At 48.0% G+C, this 16,679-nt stretch overlaps 1 protein-coding gene across 1 annotated transcript in view; it reads left to right on the forward strand.

Moving 5' to 3' along the window:
- Abcc4 (ATP binding cassette subfamily C member 4) overlaps nucleotides 1-16,679 on the forward strand; it is a 232,806-nt gene that overhangs the window by 97,517 nt on the left and 118,610 nt on the right. The window contains exons 14-19 of the mRNA XM_032917695.1: nucleotides 4,499-4,595; nucleotides 9,377-9,586; nucleotides 11,140-11,280; nucleotides 11,625-11,662; nucleotides 11,973-12,067; nucleotides 13,838-13,984. Coding sequence (XP_032773586.1) covers nucleotides 4,499-4,595; nucleotides 9,377-9,586; nucleotides 11,140-11,280; nucleotides 11,625-11,662; nucleotides 11,973-12,067; nucleotides 13,838-13,984 — 728 coding nt within the window. The remainder of the gene's footprint in view (nucleotides 1-4,498; nucleotides 4,596-9,376; nucleotides 9,587-11,139; nucleotides 11,281-11,624; nucleotides 11,663-11,972; nucleotides 12,068-13,837; nucleotides 13,985-16,679) is intronic.

The following is a 16,679-nucleotide window of genomic DNA, read 5'->3' on the forward strand; positions in this document are numbered from 1 at the left end:
CAGTCTGATCCAGCTGTGGATGCTGCATCGGGGAGAGTCTCAGAATTACAGATGGCTGCCTCTTCCATGATCTCTTCGGGGCTATCCCAGTTAGATCTTCCACGCTGCCCATCCCTCCTTCGTCCTCTTAGTTTATAGGAGCTACGAGGACAAAATGCCCTAACCGTGTGGCTTATAAACAACACACATGTATTTCTCACAGCCTGAGATGATGAAGCCCTAGCAGACTTGATGTCTGTGAGGACTCCGTGATTCATAGATAGATGCCTTCTTGCCTTGCCCTAGTGACAGAAGTGGTCCATGCTCTGGTTCAGGAACAACACTGAGCCTGTCCATGATGGCGGGTTCCCACGAAGAAGCCCCAGCGCCTCACACCCTCACGCTGGTGATTTGGTTTCCGTGTATGAACACATGGGGAGACAAGAGCTTCAGCATGCAGCAGCGGCCTACCTTCCCGGCTTCGGTCTTTTGTACGCCCTTACCATCAGGATGCAATTGCTCGTTCCAGAATTGGGAGACACTGCTTTTTGCAGTCTGCCGCACTGTCGGCGTCCATGTTGACGTCGCTCCTTCTCAGCCAGATGACTGTGTCTCAGGAGGAGAGCGGCCAGCCTGCATGCCTGCCTTTCTCTCCTGCACGTCCAAGAAGCATTATGGCTTTCTAGAATTGCTTCCGGTGGACTTTCATAGCCTCTTACCCACAGCACTCAGCGTGGGCATCTGCTTTACCTTGTCCTTCCTGCCCACACAGGACTGAGTACACAGAAGCTGTCTTAGTTAGGGTTGTGAAGGGCACAGCCATTGGTTATCCAACACCAAATGGTCAGCCCCGAGAGCTTACTCATACAGCAACATCACACAGACCGACCGGGTTGTATTTGTATATTTAGGTGCTTGTGTGTGTGTCCAAGATCCATGATGTCACTATGGCGTCACTTCCTCTGGGTAGTTGCCTAGGTTTCCAGTACCAAGCATCATCTCCCTCCTGTTGAGAGCTCCTCCAGTCCAATTAGAGAGTGGCTGCTCACCGCTTAGATATGAGCGCCTCTGTTGCACCCTTAGGCTGTCAGGCAGAGCTGGTTGTCATTGTGTATAGGCGTTGCTGGGTGGGACTGGGCATTGCTTCCCTTCTTTGGAAGTTTGCCTAGCACCCTCCAATAGTATGAAAACGATCTTCTCGGAGAAGCAGCCTTACGTTTGAGATGAAGAAACGAAGGTTCCCTGAGATTTAGTAACCGGCTAGGTAAGAGTAGACAGAGATTTTTTTTTTTTTTTTGAGTTTTTTAAATTTTCATTTTCCGTACATTAAATTTACTCATAAAAACAGTCTAAAATGTACAATTTTTCCTTTTAACAAAGTATAATAAAACATAAAACCCCCAAAACAGAATACTTGACATTTACAATTCAAAATCAAATTAGCAGAATATTAAATATTTACAAAACTATATCTTTTAAAAATATTTAGAAAGTTGCATGCAATTTTGTAGAATTGACAAAAGAATGGCTCAAAAATGGGAGAATTGTCCTTCATCCCTAACAAGAAAATATGCCCAGTAGAATCTGAAGGTTTCAGTCCTGGTACCAACACCTGTGTGGCTGACAACTGACCTGGAGGCGGGGCCACTGCCCCCTTGTGGCAGCGCAGTGCCCTGGCCCTGGCCCTGCCAGTACAGTATGTGGTTTGCTGAAGTATTGCCAAGTGTAGACTACAGGTGCATGCCCTTTCAGAGAAACCCTGGGACGGGTCAGCGGTCAGTCCCATCTCTGGACTAATGGTTTCTTGGGCCACCTGATTGGCTCTACAGGAGTCACCTGTACTTTGGAAAGGACAGCTGTCCCCCTGCTCAAGTTCCCCAAGACTCCTTGGGGATGAGGTTGAACAGATAGACCAAGTCCCTGCAACCGTTTAAAACTTCGGCAAGTGATGCCACCCATTAGCCGGCTGTAAAACTAGCACGTCAGACCAAATGCCAGACGCAGAGAAACAGGGACGGGGTGAGGAGAGTGAGACCCAATTCCCATTGGGCTCTCCTCACGGGACTGGTAGACAGAGATTTGAAGGGCTTGAGTCCACGTCTTTCCATGGATCTCCACATGACAGCCAAAGTCTGCCAGGTTATGGCCTGCAGCCCTGCCAGTTGCTCTGGGTGAGGACTGCTGATGTAGGAGCTCAATGGGTGATGGCCTTAACTGGCTCCTTATCTGAGGGTGTGCTGAGGCCGGGCTCCCCTGGGCTTGCTGCGGGAATGTGGATACACTTGGAAGGCAACATCCACAACCTCAGAGGTTGTACACTGACATCATTGACGCCTTCCCTTTTAAGATTTGGACATTTTTTTTTTCCTTAAGATAGTTTTCCCAGAGTGGGGGCAGGGTCGGATCGTGTAGAGACTGGGTGTGGCCTCCTCTTTCACTTTTCTTTTTTTTTTTATTAACTTGAGTATTTCTTTATATACATTTCGAGTGTTATTCCCTTTCCCAGTTTCCGGGCAAACATCCCCCTCCCCCTCCCCTTCTTTATGGGTGTTCCCCTCCCCATCCTTCCCCCTCTTGCCGCCCTCCCCCCAACAATCTAGTTCACTGGGGGTTCAGTCTTGGCAGGATCAAGGGCTTCCCCTTCCACTGGTGCTCTTACTAGGATATTCAATGCTACCTATGAGGTTGGAGTCCAGGGTCAGTCCATGTATAGTCTTTAGGTAGTGGCTTAGTCCCTGGAAGCACTGGTTGCTTGGCATTGTTGTACATATGGGGTCTAGAGCCCCTTCAAACTCTTCCAGTTCTATCTCTGATTCCTTCAATGGGGGTCCTATTCTCAATTCAGTGGTTTGCTGCTGGCATACGCCTCTGTATTTGTTGTATTCTGGCTGTGTCTCTCAGGATCGATCTACATCCGGCTCCTGTCGGTCTGCACTTCTTTGCTTCATCCATCTTGTCTAATTGGGTGGCTGTATATGTATGGGCCACATGTGGGGCAGGCTCTGAATGGGTGTTCCTTCTGTGTCTGTTTTAATCTTTGCCTCTCTCTTCCCTGCCAAGGGTATTCTTGTTCCCCTTTTAAAGAAGGAGTGAAGCATTCACATTTTGATCATCCGTCTTGAGTTTCATTTGTTCTAGGCATCTAGGGTAATTCAAGCATTTGGGCTAATAGCCACTTATCAATGAGTGCATACCATGTGTGTTTTTCTATGATTGGGTTACCTCCTCAGGATGATATTTTCCAGTTCGACCATTTGCCCTCACAATTTCATAAAGTCATTGTTTTTTGATAGCTGAGTAATATTCCATTGTGTAGATGTACCACATTTTCTGTATCCATTCCTCTGTTGAAGGGCATCTGGGTTCTTTCCAGCTTCTGGCTATTATAAATAAGGCTGCGATGAACATAGTGGAGCACGTGTCTTTTTTATATGTTGGGGCATCTTTTGGGTATATGCCCAAGAGAGGTATAGCTCTTTCACTTTTCTACCCATCCTTATTTAGGAAGAGGCTGGCAGATGCACATTGGTAAAAGTAAAAGTATCGGAGGTTCTAAGGGCTTTACTTGTTTTTATTCTTATTATTCATTTTGTTGTTGTTGTTGTTGTTGTTGTTGTTTTGAGACAGAGTATCATGTAGCCCAGGCTGGCGTCAAACTTGCTATACAGAGGAGGATGTCCTTGAACTCCTAACTCCTCCCTTCTTCACCTCCTCAGTACTAGAATTGGCAGGATATACAACCACAGTTTATGCGATGCTGAATTTCAAACCCAGGGCTTTTTACATGCTAGGCATGTGCTTGGCCAACCGAGTTCTATCCCTAGCTCCTAGCAACTTCTATTGATCATGGTAAGCACTCACCTATGTGACTGTTCAAGCCACATTTTCACGCGATGTACATCTGCATCTTTAATTCCCGTATCACAGTAAGATAATGAGAATTTTAGTCCAGTCGTGTCTCCGTATACTATTTTGTTTAACTACTCTTATCACGGGCCATACAAATTTCATTTTTTGGGTCACATAATACATGCATTTGCACAATTGTTAAACTGAGTTTCCGAAGAAAAATTAGCAGCCCTAGCCTTTTACATTGTCCGATTTTCAGACTTCGTTACAGAAGGGCTCAGGTGCCTGCTAGTGGGCTTGAACCCTTAGCCCAGACAGTTAATTAATTTTTGTATGTGACTTTTTAAGAGTCGTTTCTATGACTTTTCAATTCTGTAGGCATGTCTCTGTGGTTACATGCACATACGTATATGTGTCTTCAGAATCCAGAAAAAGTTATTATAGCCATAGTGAGCTGCCAGTGTGGGCAGTGAGAAGAGAACTTGGTTACTCTGCAAGAGCAGGGTCTACTGCTAACTGCTCTGCCTCCAGTACTTAATTTGTCTTTAAACATCTTTTAAAAATCCACACTCTAGCTGTGTTGTCCTTTTCTCACTATGGCTTGGACATCTGTGTGCGGTTGGGAGAGCCCTGCTAATGTGCTTTCTCTTCCCGTGGCTTCCGTTCGCAGGTGTATCTGCCAGACTTTGCACGAGAAGATCACCATTTTAGTGACTCACCAGTTACAGTACCTCAAAGCTGCAAGCCACATCCTCATACTGAAAGATGTAAGTAATCCCCTTTTAAAAGCACACTCAGAGTTTGTTAGGAGATTTTAATACATTTTAAGCAATGGCATTCAGAGAAAGAAATGCCCTTGAGAAGAAAGTAAAACAGACCCAACAGCAAGGTTGCAGGTTTCTTGAAGGCACGTCATGGGTGTGAGTAATTTAGATGGCCACTGAACCAGCTTAGAACCTCAGGTGTGTTGAAACTGGGGCTTCCAATCAGGCTGTTCTCCAGGGACTCCTCAGGAAGCTAGGAAGCTCCCTTCCCTCCCTTAATTTCACGTCTGTTTCCTAGAGTTGAGATTCACATCTTTGAAGATATCCAAAAGACTTTTAGAAATATCAATATGAGGTCTGGGGATGTGGCCCCGTTGGAAGAGAGTGTGCCTGGCATACAAAGGCCTGGGTTGCATCCCCAGCACACATACACTGGATGTCTTGGTGGACCTTTGTATTCTTAGAGGTAGAGATGGGAGGATCAGAAGTTCAAGGTTTTCTTATGTAGAGAGTTCAAAGCCAGATTTGTACTCCCCCGAGCAAGTGAGCAAGTGAGTGAGCAAGCAAGCAAGTGAGCAAACAAGCAAGCAATCAAGTGAGCAATCAAGTGAGCAAAGCAAGCAAGCAAGCAAGTGAGCAAGTGAGCAAACGAGCGAGCAAGCAAGCAAGCAAGCATCCAAGCAAGCAAGCATGCAAGCAAGCAAGCATCCAAGCAAGCAAGCAAGCAACTGAGTGAGCAAGCAAGCAAGCAAAGCAAGCAAGCAAGCAAGCGAGCAAGCAAGCATTTAAGCAAGCAAGCAAAGCAAGCATTCAAGCAAGCAAGCAAAGCAAAGCAAGCAAGCAAAGCAAGCAAGCGAGCAAGCAAGCAAGCAAGAAAGCAAGCAAGCAAGCAAGCAAGCAAGCAAGCAAGCAAAGCAAGCAAGCAAGCAAGCAAGCAAGCAAGCAAGCAAGCAAGCAAGCAAGCAAGCAAAGCAAGCAAGCAAGCAAGCAAGCAAGCAAGCAAGCGAGCAAGTGAGCAAGCAAGCAGGCAGGCAAGCAAGCAAGCATTCAAACAAGCAAGCAGGCAGGCAAGCAAGCAAGCATTCAAACAAGCAAGCAGGCAGGCAAGCAAGCAAGCAAGCATTCAAACAAGCAAGCAGGCAGGCAAGCAAGCAGCAAACAAGCAAGCAAGCAGGCAGGCAGGCAAGCAAGCAAGCAGGCAAGCAAGCAAGCATTCAAACAAGCAAGCAAGCAGGCAGGCAGGCAAGCATTCAAACAAGCAAGCAAGCAAGCAGGCAGGCAGGCAAGCAAGCAAGCATTCAAGCAAGCAAGCAAACAAGCAAGCAAGGAAGCAGGCAGGCAGATAATAACAAGGGAGACTCTAGCAGGAAGCATATGGGTCAGTTGCATTAGGCCTCACACATACAGATTATCAATTTCTCAAATTTGCAAGCTGCTCTAGGGAGATGAATGATGAAAAAGGTACTGCGTTCTTCTATGTTTTTGTTTTGTCTTTTCAAGACCTAAGGTACAGTAGATAATTTGGAAGTTATCTCCCATGTGTCCTGGATTGTCATCTACTATTTGCCTAAAGAGTATCTTTCACAACAAAAACAGTGAGAGCGTGTGAGTAGCTCCCGCTCAGGGCTGCCTGGCCACTGTGGCCACCTGGTGGTGCCCTGCACAAGTGCTTTCGAGCACTGATTCACAATTCAGAAGCATGCTCCGTGATCCCTTGCCACCTTAGGACCTCCATTCCACTCCGAGTAGGAGGGGTGATGAGACTCACGGGACACTGACAGGAAAATAAGGCTGCTACGCCTTTACCTGAGGAGGGGCATCTGAGGCAGGCACTAGAGAAGGAGATTACTTGGCGTGCTTGGATGAACAGCGTGGAGTCTCCATTAGAAGGAGTCAGGGTTAGAGCACAGGTCAGTGGCCTTGGATTGACATGGCCCTATTTTATACATAGCAGGAAGGGAATGGGGTCTCATCTGTGACTTTTGCCCTTTTCTTTCCCCTGCTAAGCTATAGCAGTGTCAGTTAGAAGTCGGTCTTGTAGTTCAGAAGGTCGAAGAATATGCTTAGGTCAGTGAGTCATTTTTCTAGGACTGCTAGAACAGAGGGCTGGGTGCTGGGTGCTGGGTGCTGAATCTGCTAGGAAGCTGTTGTCCCATTGGGTCGCAGCCTGCTGGTGTGTTAGGCGCTGGTGCGACTGCTCTACCTCTGAAAGTTCTGAGGAAATACCTTTCTTGCCTTCCCTGTAGCTGCAATATTCCAGGTTCTGTCTCTGTCGTCCTAGGTGCAGGCAGTGTTGGTCCAGATTTTTTTCTTACCACTGCACCCTGGTCTAACATGACTTCACTTTCACTTGATTATGTCAGCAAAGGTCCCGTTTCTCAGTAAAGTCACATTCATTAGTCCCCAAGGTTTAGAGCTGCAGTGCCTTGAGGGATGGGTGGGAGGGCACCATTTAACAAACCCTGACAAAACCCCGTCTTATTGAGATCAAAATTAGTAGGGGATTTTCAGAGTTCCTGGTGACTTCTGAGTCTCCTCCTTGGCATGGTTCCTTTGGGGCCAAGGTGCTTATCTTCTGCAGGGGGTGTGGGAGTGTCAAGGTCTCCATCATCGGAGCCCCCTGAGCACCTGTCACTTTCTCGCTTTATTCAGCACTGAGAAATTCCAACAAAACATGACAAAATAAAATATAATAAGATAAAGCAGCAGCAGCAACAACAACAACACATCAGGTTGAAGTTGGACACAGCAGAACGACAGAAAGCAGAGAGCCCAAGACCAGGCACCACATCAGAGACCCACTCATTCACACACTCGGGAGTTCCATGAGAGCACTAAGCTGAAAGCTGTGATTTACACACAGAGGACCTGATACAGGCCCATGTGGGCCCTGAGCTCTTGCTGTTCTCGGTCTCTGAGTTCGTATGAGCTTCATTGATTCAGAGGGCCCTGTTCTCCTGGTGACCCCTATCCCTCCTGGTTCTTACGCTCTTCCACCTCTGCTTCTGTGTTTCCTGAGCCCCGGGGGAGAGATTGGAAGGGGAGGACAAGTCACTCTGTAAGCGGAAAGGGTCAGAGACTCAGTGTCTGTGTGGACTCCCTGCTGGAAAGCCCTCCCGGCTGCAGTTGTGGAAGGGTGGATGAAGGTACTTATACGAGAAACACAACACTGGACACACTGAGAGCCCAGCTCCCAGAGGTTGCAGAACCTCCCCCAGAGTGCTTTCCTTACGACCAAGCCTTTCATCACACACTGAAGAACATTAAGTAATGAAAACTGTATCTAAACCGTAGGATCCTTCTGTAACCCCTTGGCCAAAGACAGAAATAACAAACGCATGTTAGCCAGAGTTTACCGTGTTTGTGGGCATTTAGCCTCAGAGAGAGAGAGCACATGTTACTTTAGCACACAGGGGCTGCGTGGTGACAGTAGAGACCCTGCAGAGGTCTTTTAGTGCTTCCTTGGTACCTAACGCTGCTACCAAAGAGAGGTGAGGAAGCTGTCAATCAAAGTCCCGTCAAATAGATTCTCCCCACAAAGAAGATTATAGAAGGCAGGATGACTACCCCCTCAGCAACGACCTAGTGTGTCAGCCTTTCCTATCCCCCTGGGAAGAGGACCTCAGATTCCTCAAGCTGGAAAACAATTAATTTCAGGTGCAGAGAGCTGAATATCCTCCCTGCAGAGCCAGTAAGTATAGAACAGCTTTGTCACCTGCCTGGCGACCATTTTTCTGAGATCCTGCCTCCTGCATATCGAGCGTTTTATTTTCAGTACTCAACAGTTTATTCACCCACTAGCAGGGACTCTGGAGAAACGAGGACATGCTTTTATTATTAGTCTGGCCCTGGTCTAACAGCACAGAGGATGGCAGCCCCTTTGGTCCCCTCTCTGAGTTTTTAAAGCTTGTATTCTCGGGAAATGCCCTATCTACCAGTAGTTTCCTCATGAGTCTAACTGATCCTGGGGGGAAGGGTGTGATTATGTTAACGAGTGTGCAAATGGAATCTTACCTTCTCAGTACTACAGGACAAGGTACAACAGGGCTAACTTCCTCATTCTTTAGCTGCAACCAAGCAGCACTGGGGGTTTCCTCTGTGGCTCACCTTGAGCGGGATGGAGAGGGGGAGGATAGATGAGTAAGTGGGGCCCAGGGCCCAGGAGGAAGTGACCTGTTCTCACTTCATCCCTTTGATTCAGTGTGCCCAGGATTTCGCCCCAGTATTCACTTGTGACTTTAGACAAATCCTTTGTGTCTCTCTTCATGGAATAAAACGTTGTGGAGATGTTTGCACGTTATTTCCTTTGCCCAGGAAGAAACCACCTGGTTAGATGTTGTGGGATGTTGGGTCTTTGGTGAGGGTCTTACATTTGGGGGCAAGTTTTGGTCTAAGACAAGGAAGATTGCACTTGCCTTGTCCCAGAGGGGGCGCCAGCTAAGGCTGGGTAAGTTCATCCTGTGTGAGCAGAGATACTCACTAGACCTCCCTGACTGCGCGTTCTCTCACCGTCTACGCCTTTTGCTTCCTTCAGTGTCTGTTGTGTTTGGGTCATTGTTTGGGTCAACGACAAGTTGGTTTTATATCGCTGAGCACCTAGGATTTGGCAGACAGCAGGGTTCTCACTTGGGTGGCTAAGTCGAGCTACTACAAACTTGTCAACCAGGATTGCCGACCTAAGAGCAGTCACAACTTAGGGCCAGCTACTTTGGCCAGTTGACGTTGGCCAATTGGTTGGAGTTATCAAGTACAAATATCTACCTCTGGAATTCCTTTTGTCTTAGGGCGAAATGGTGCAGAAAGGGACTTACACCGAGTTTCTGAAGTCTGGGGTAGATTTCGGTTCCCTGCTAAAGAAGGAAAATGAGGAAGCAGAGCCCTCCCCCATCCCAGGAACGCCAACACTCAGGAACCGAACCTTCTCCGAGGCCTCGATTTGGTCTCAGCAGTCATCCAGACCCTCGTTGAAAGATGGGGTCCCAGACGCCCAAGATGTGAGTTCGTCTCGTGTAACCTGGTTCTTTTCTGCTCTTACAGACCTTGTAATCCTTTTAGTTAGCTCTGCTGGTGCCAATTGCATTTGTCCTGGAGTCGGACCTGTGACTCTAAGGTGTTATGAAATGTCATTGGTAGGAAAGAAGCTGCCAATAGGGTAGGGGAACCGCCCTGGCTGCAGCCTTCCCTTGGGTGTGGTGAAGGACCTCACAGACATCCAGACTGGCTATGCTATGAGAAATTCTAAAGGTCTGCCTGACTGGCGGACGTCTGAAGTTTAGGATTCACCATAGGCAAATCTTACCTTTTGCATCCAGAGAGTGAATATAAAGAACACCTTAGAGCAGTGCTTCATAACTGACCTCATGCTGTGTGACTCTTTAGTACCATTCCTCGTGTCATGGTGACCCCCCCCAACATAAAATTATTTTCATTGATACCTCACAACTATAATTGTGCTACTGTTACAAATCACAATGTAAATATCTGTGTTTTCTGATGGTACCATTGCCTCAGGGTCTTGCTGTGTTCACGGCACATCCACTACGTTTAGTTATTTGTAGGACATTGACGACGTAGGTGGCTGACAGGAGTTACTTGGCCTTTTGATGCTTTTTGTTAGTCAGGGACACAGAGCTGGTAATGTAGCCCATGACAGACCTTTAGAGTTAGTTCCCTTTCTTCCTTATGAGTCTGAGGGCCACGTCTCATTCACGACCGAGTGACCAGTAGTCGGCTTAGATCCATTGTGGATTTTTAGCTCATATGTCTGCACCACACCAGAGGCTTTCAAACAAGTACCAGTACTCCTTTAGATAGAAAGTCAGCCTGGCCACCTGGTGGTGCACTCAGGAGGCAGAGGCAGGAGGATCACTGAGTTTGAGGCCAGCCTGGGGCACTGTCTCAGGAAGGAAGGAAGGGAAGGAGTGAGGGGAGGAGGGAGGGAGGTAGGTAGATCATCCCTTGGCATTGGCCTGGCATGGGTTTGGGTCTGGGACCCCCAAGGATGCAAGGTTCGAGGGAGTTCAAGTTGCTTATGTCAAAGCGGCGTATGTGTAGGTAACCTGGGTACTTTTGTATCTTTCACAGCCTCTCTAGATTACTTATAACTCACAGTACAATATAAATGCTGTATCAACACTTGATACATGGAATTACTAGGGAATCGCGGCCAATAGAAGCGTCCATACATGTTCGGTACTGGCGACTGTGTTCCCCTCTGAACATTTTCAGTTTGTGAGTGCAGAACCCAAACTTATCGGGTCTGACCACGCACGCAGCTGTCTGTGCTCTCCATGCCCCCAGTCTCCAAACCTGAGAGCTCTGGGTGATTCCGGTGTAAGTAGCGTTTCAGCTCAGCTACTTCACTTGGCTAGCAGTCTGAGCCATCCGGCCATTGTTCTTGCTGTCTTTGGCGCTGCTGTTGAGTTCAGAGCCTTCCCCAGGCTAAGCCTCCATGGCCAACCTGTTCTCCCACACTTGCTCGTTTCCCATTTCCCTGCATCGTCCGTCCTCAGTAGTCAGCGCTTGAAGGCTCCTCTTCCCTTCGCAGGCAGAGAATACTCAGGCAGCTCAACCCGAGGAGAGCCGTTCAGAAGGGAGAATCGGCTTCAAGGCCTACAAGAACTACTTCTCTGCAGGCGCATCCTGGTTTTTCATTATTTTCCTCGTTCTGCTTAACCTGATGGGTCAGGTACATAATGACACCCATGCCCTCCCATGATATTTACATGCTCCAAGTGCCGTGCCATTCCATTGGGGTTTACAGTGGGGGTGGGGGGTGCTGCCGGGCAGGGAGCAGCCCAGAGTGTTGCAAACCTGAGTTGAGGATGACATAGAGGAAAACAGTGGGGTTCCCTTATAAGGACTTACCGACCGATGACTTCTCTGGGAATTGGGTTAGGCACAGACCTGAGCCAGTGGACCACCCTAATGCTCTGGAAGCCTCCTCCGCCTTCCCGCGTCTTTAGTAATTTTGAGTTTCGAGTTCGGAAGTCACTCGAGTCGTGCCAACTCCGTCTTGCTTCCCCTCCACAGGTTTTCTACGTCCTTCAGGACTGGTGGCTTTCCCACTGGTGAGTTCTTCCGGTCTGAATTAAAGGCTGTATGATCCCCAGGTAGCTCCACCAGTGGCTTCATGTCGCCCTGAGTTTTAGGAAGAGGTGTGGTCTGTTGGTAGGGTCGGTTGGGTCTTCTGTTCTAACCGGTAGTCACCCGAAGAGAAAAAGGGAAGATTCGAAACTGAAAAGGCAGATGCAAAAGCACTGTGTGAGCCGAGAATTGCTTTCTGGCCCAAGACATTATTCTTACGCTGAGGTTCCTTTTGTTTCGTTTTTACCCAACCTATACCTCCCTAACTTTTTCCATTCTGTGTTCCTTCCATAGGGCGAATAGGCAAGGTGCCCTGAACGACACCAAAAACGCGAACGGGAATGTAACCGGGACCCTGGATCTCAGCTGGTACTTAGGGATTTACACAGGTAGAGTGTCGCCCTTTGGACTATTGCATGAGGGCCTGAGGTGCTCACGGTGAGCCTGTGCGGGTAACCAGAGCTCCGAGGAGTAATTCAGCACCGTCTTAGCAGATTAGGGGACTCAGTCACATTTACTCTGTGAATTAATTAGAATAATTATTTTTTTTTTAAAAAAATCTACCAGAAGAAAAGAGGATGAATGGAGGCTCTTAATTTGCTCTGTACTGGATTTTGAAAGCTAAACTAGGATGGAGAGTTCGGAAAACCAGCCACTGGAAACGCCTGGCTATTGTCTATTCTAATAGGTCGCTTTAGCTAAATCTTATATCATTATTACGAGGATGGGCAGGGGGATTAGAAACGGATCCCCACCCCGCGGCTTGGATTGTTCCAATTCTTACTGAATAATCACAGGCCTTTGTTGAACTTGGATGGAATCCTCTGGCATCGAGGCCCCCCAAATAAAAGCATTATCCCCTCACAGGTACGCAAAGCTCCCTACAGCATACGTCTCGTCTCTCGGGCTTCACTAATTACCGGAGAGGGAAGCTAAGCAGGGAGAAACCCAGTGTGTAGGAATTAAAACTCCTTCTCTTTCCTACCTGGAGACCAACAATGCTATCACGTCCCCAACTGTGTGTTAATTTAACATTTCGTTTGCCAGACCAATAGTAACACCATACACTCTGTTTTCACAAGAGCGCCTGGAAATGCGTGCAGAATTACTTTTAGGAAAGAAAATCCTCGTCTAAAATTTCAAGAGTTCCCACAGGAAACACTCACGCAGGCTTTCCTTGGGTAGAGAGAATTATCTGCTAGAACCCATTCGCCGAGGTTTGGGACTTATTCTGTTGAACTCTTGCAAAGAAACCTAAACCCATTGACTGGTTACCATCCCCACTGGCAGGCTATGCAAAACCTAAAGGGACATAGATCCGTTATGCACTCAAGTAGGATGGGCGGCCAAGGAGGTGTAGCTCCCGGGGTTAGAGTTGTGTGGTTAAAGGCAACTCTTGTTTACCACATCAGCTCTTCCCAGTCTTTGTAGCAATGTGAGCTGAAAGCTAATAAATACTAGGGGAGCAGAGATGGGGGGTGTAGCTCAAGGCAGAGCGCCTGCCCGCTGTGTGTGAGGATGTGGCATCCCCAGCGTCACACAACGCACCCCTCACCACACATACCTACCTGCGCAGGGTGGTTTTACAGGAGTGCCTGAGTTGAACGCATAGTTCAAACGCTGCCCCTTTAAAATGCGGGATGTTTATGTGGGACACAGGTTGAGTGATTACTTGGCTATTCAGCTATCGCGTGTGGAAGCACGAGTCATATGTTCTCACAGTTCAGCCATTCAAAAGTTTTCCTCTGTGCAACCCAAGGTGGTCTTTTCAAATTCATCCTCCCTGCGAGCGCCCGTGTTGGCATCAGAACCCACCCCAGTGTTAGGTTTGGGGACCCGTAAAGAACAGCTGGGGTATGGAGGGAGAAACATTCCCTCCGAGCTTTTTCAGTAGGACATGCAATTCGTTTTTAAAGCCCGTAATTTATGCTTTATCCGGCCCACCCCACCCCGCATACTTATTTTCCATTCAGTGAGGAAAAAAAAAAAAACACGTTAGGTTTTATCTGTGTGTTTTATAAATGTGCATCGTATTTATGTGGCACCTGGACATGTATGGAAAAGACCAGAGCTATCTTTAAGAACTGCATAACCTACCGTAGCGTTGAAGGAGGTGGAGCGCCCCCTTTTCTCCAGATCCTGATCTTCCTTTATTTCAGGTTTAACGGTGGTCACCGTCCTCTTTGGCATAGCGAGATCCCTGCTGGTGTTCTACGTCCTCGTGAATGCTTCCCAGACTCTGCACAACAGGATGTTCGAGTCGATCCTGAAGGCACCGGTGCTGTTCTTCGATAGAAATCCAATAGGTAAGTCAGCCGCCGAGCTCCCCGGTAAGGCACGCACGCACGCACGCACGCACGCCTGCCTCCAGGATCTGACGGCATTCCGGTCTTCGAAAGAGGAGACAATCACCCTGTGTGTCTGTTCGTTCTCTGCAGGAAGCTTTCCCCATACTTTTCTCCTACGGTGGGAAACCTGAGGGTCCGTCGCACAGAGTTCTCTCGGTGCGTGTGGGTGTGTAACAGCACACGGACATTCAGTTTGCAGAATGAGTTGCGAATCCAGTGGCCGTGCATCTCACAGAGCTCCCTGCATAACTTGCGGGCCCGAGTGTAGTTGCACAGTTTCTAAGACACGTACTGCGTTTATGCAGCATTGTCCTATACCACCTCTTAAAGGGTCTCACCAGGAGGAACGGTGTCTGAGCAGGAAATGAGGGCTGTGCATTTGCTTCTTGTCTTAGGGGGGACCGTTCCTGTCGTGGACTATGTGGATTTGACTATGAGGTTGACTTGACTGGTATCAAAGATATAACTAAAACGCCCAAAGTGTGATCACCCTTTAATAAATTTTCTATTGTCTCATTTATTATTATATAACGTAAATATATTCGTGATTTGCTATTTTGAGGTAGTATCTTGCTACTGTAGCCCTGGCCAGACTGGATGTCACTATGGAGCGCAGGCTGACCCTGAACCGATGACAGCTCTCTTGCCTTTTCCTCACAAGTGTCGAGATGACTCTGGTGTGTGCTACGACATTGACTTTAACACTGTTTTAAAAATGAACAACAACCCCCACTTCCCTTCTTTATTTTGCCGTCACCCATGGCTCTCTTGACTCTGGCTTCCAAGTGCTCTTCAGTTGCCTGACAGAGTCTTCGTGCTGAAGAGATGCCATGTACTCAGCGTCTTTGCACGAATGGATAGAAGTCCCCACAATGGTCCTCTGACCCACTCACTTCTGAGGAAGCTCCTTGGTCCAAATTCCTAGGAAGTATTAGTCATCATGACAGACTCTGGTCACCTAGGGGTCAATGGGGGGGAGGAGGAGGGAGGGACAGCTTTGTTTATGCAGGAGGTAATCAATGAATGGGACCTGTTGCGGAGGGAACACAGATGACCATGGCCGCCATTAAGTAGCTGCTGGATCAAGGGCAGAGCATTTGGGTCGTATCAGATGAGCAATTTTCAAAGTAGGGTGTGCTGGTTAGAAGGATGGACCCCAGCGCTGGTGGCCATCTTGGCAGTAGCTCCCTGTGAGAATTGCTGGTTATGGCTACAACAGGACTCACAGGTCAGGTACTCTGTCTCCCCATGCCTTGGCAATCACATGTGTGAAACGGGAGCACTGTCCATCCCCATCTTACTGAAAACTAAGACTTAAGCAGGTGAGAGAGGATCCGTGCTTCAAGAGGGTCCAGCTCCACCATCAGTCCCCAGCGAACGAGTACAATGACAGGTCCTGATGCTCAGTGTTCTTGCCCGTGGGATGGGATTCTGACCTTCCCTGTTTTACATGACTTTTTACATGACTGTTGTGAGGCTTAAATAAGGCCATTCCAGACCATCACGTATGCATCAATCCCACAGATACTTCGTCTACTCTGGGCACGAGAGAGCCCAAAGAACGGTGAACCAGGCTTGGCACACACAGTCTGGCTGGGGCTGTGGTCAGGAGGTACTTGGAGGATTTGGTGCTATGAGCGATGTAGCCTCTCAGCTTTCCTAGAACCTGAGAGCTATCCGTACACCCGGACCGTTTAGCAGGCTGTGCTGTGTTGACTCTGCGTCTGGTCAGACCCATACGCTTTTCCTGGTACCCATTTTCTTACTGATTGAGGGATTTAGGGCCCAGCCAAATCTTGGGTAACTAATCTTATATCAAGTCAGAAGCATTCGTTTTGCTTCTCTGTCCTGTGTCCATTGGCAGGACTCCTTTTCTACAATGAAAATGGAGCCCTTAGTGAACCCCAAACATAGTCTTTTTAGTGGAGTACTGAAAACACATTTTAAGATGTTTTAAGACTTAGGTTCTCATTTGAGCAAAATTCTGCCCATTTTAAAATGGCACAGAGATAACACACACAGCCTATGGATTACGATATCTATAGTCTGTACCATTGCATCCTCCCAGATTTTAGGTAGCATAAGGAGATTAGGAAGATGTTTGTCAGCATCCAGTGTCTAGCAAGTAAGACATAGGAGGACATTGGTACAGAAGTGAGGTGGAGCCTCATAGCTCTGCCCCTACAGAGCCTCTCACCATCTCTGATGCGTCTTAAACCAGCTGGGATCCGAGATCTGGCCCTTCCGTGTGTTCTGTTTCTTCCTGTGTCAGAATGTTCTCGGAGACCAGATGCTGGGATTTAAACAGGTCTTGGTCTTTCAGTCATAGGACTTGCCATGCTCTCTACTCAGGAGTGTTATCTGTTGGCCCGTGTCCTCCCAGACCTACCCTCTGGAGCTGATCAGCGGGTAGCATTTGCCCTTGTCCACAGACGCAGGCTTTCCATGGAGGCTGCTTGAAACACTGGCTCCCGAGCCTTTGTCCCAAGTTCACTGAGTGTTATCTAAAGGAGAGAGTGGGGTCAACCCTGAAGGTACAGTCTCCTTCCGCCTGCTGACATTGCAGAACCAGCGTCCGAATCCTATAGGCTGATAGCCAAGACCCACACCTCTCTAAGTCAGAAGATGTGAAACTATTCTCCCAGTGAGATCC

Source organism: Rattus rattus, chromosome 12 (genome assembly GCF_011064425.1).
Source record: "Rattus rattus isolate New Zealand chromosome 12, Rrattus_CSIRO_v1, whole genome shotgun sequence".
In the NCBI taxonomy this organism is placed as follows: Eukaryota; Metazoa; Chordata; class Mammalia; order Rodentia; family Muridae; genus Rattus; species Rattus rattus.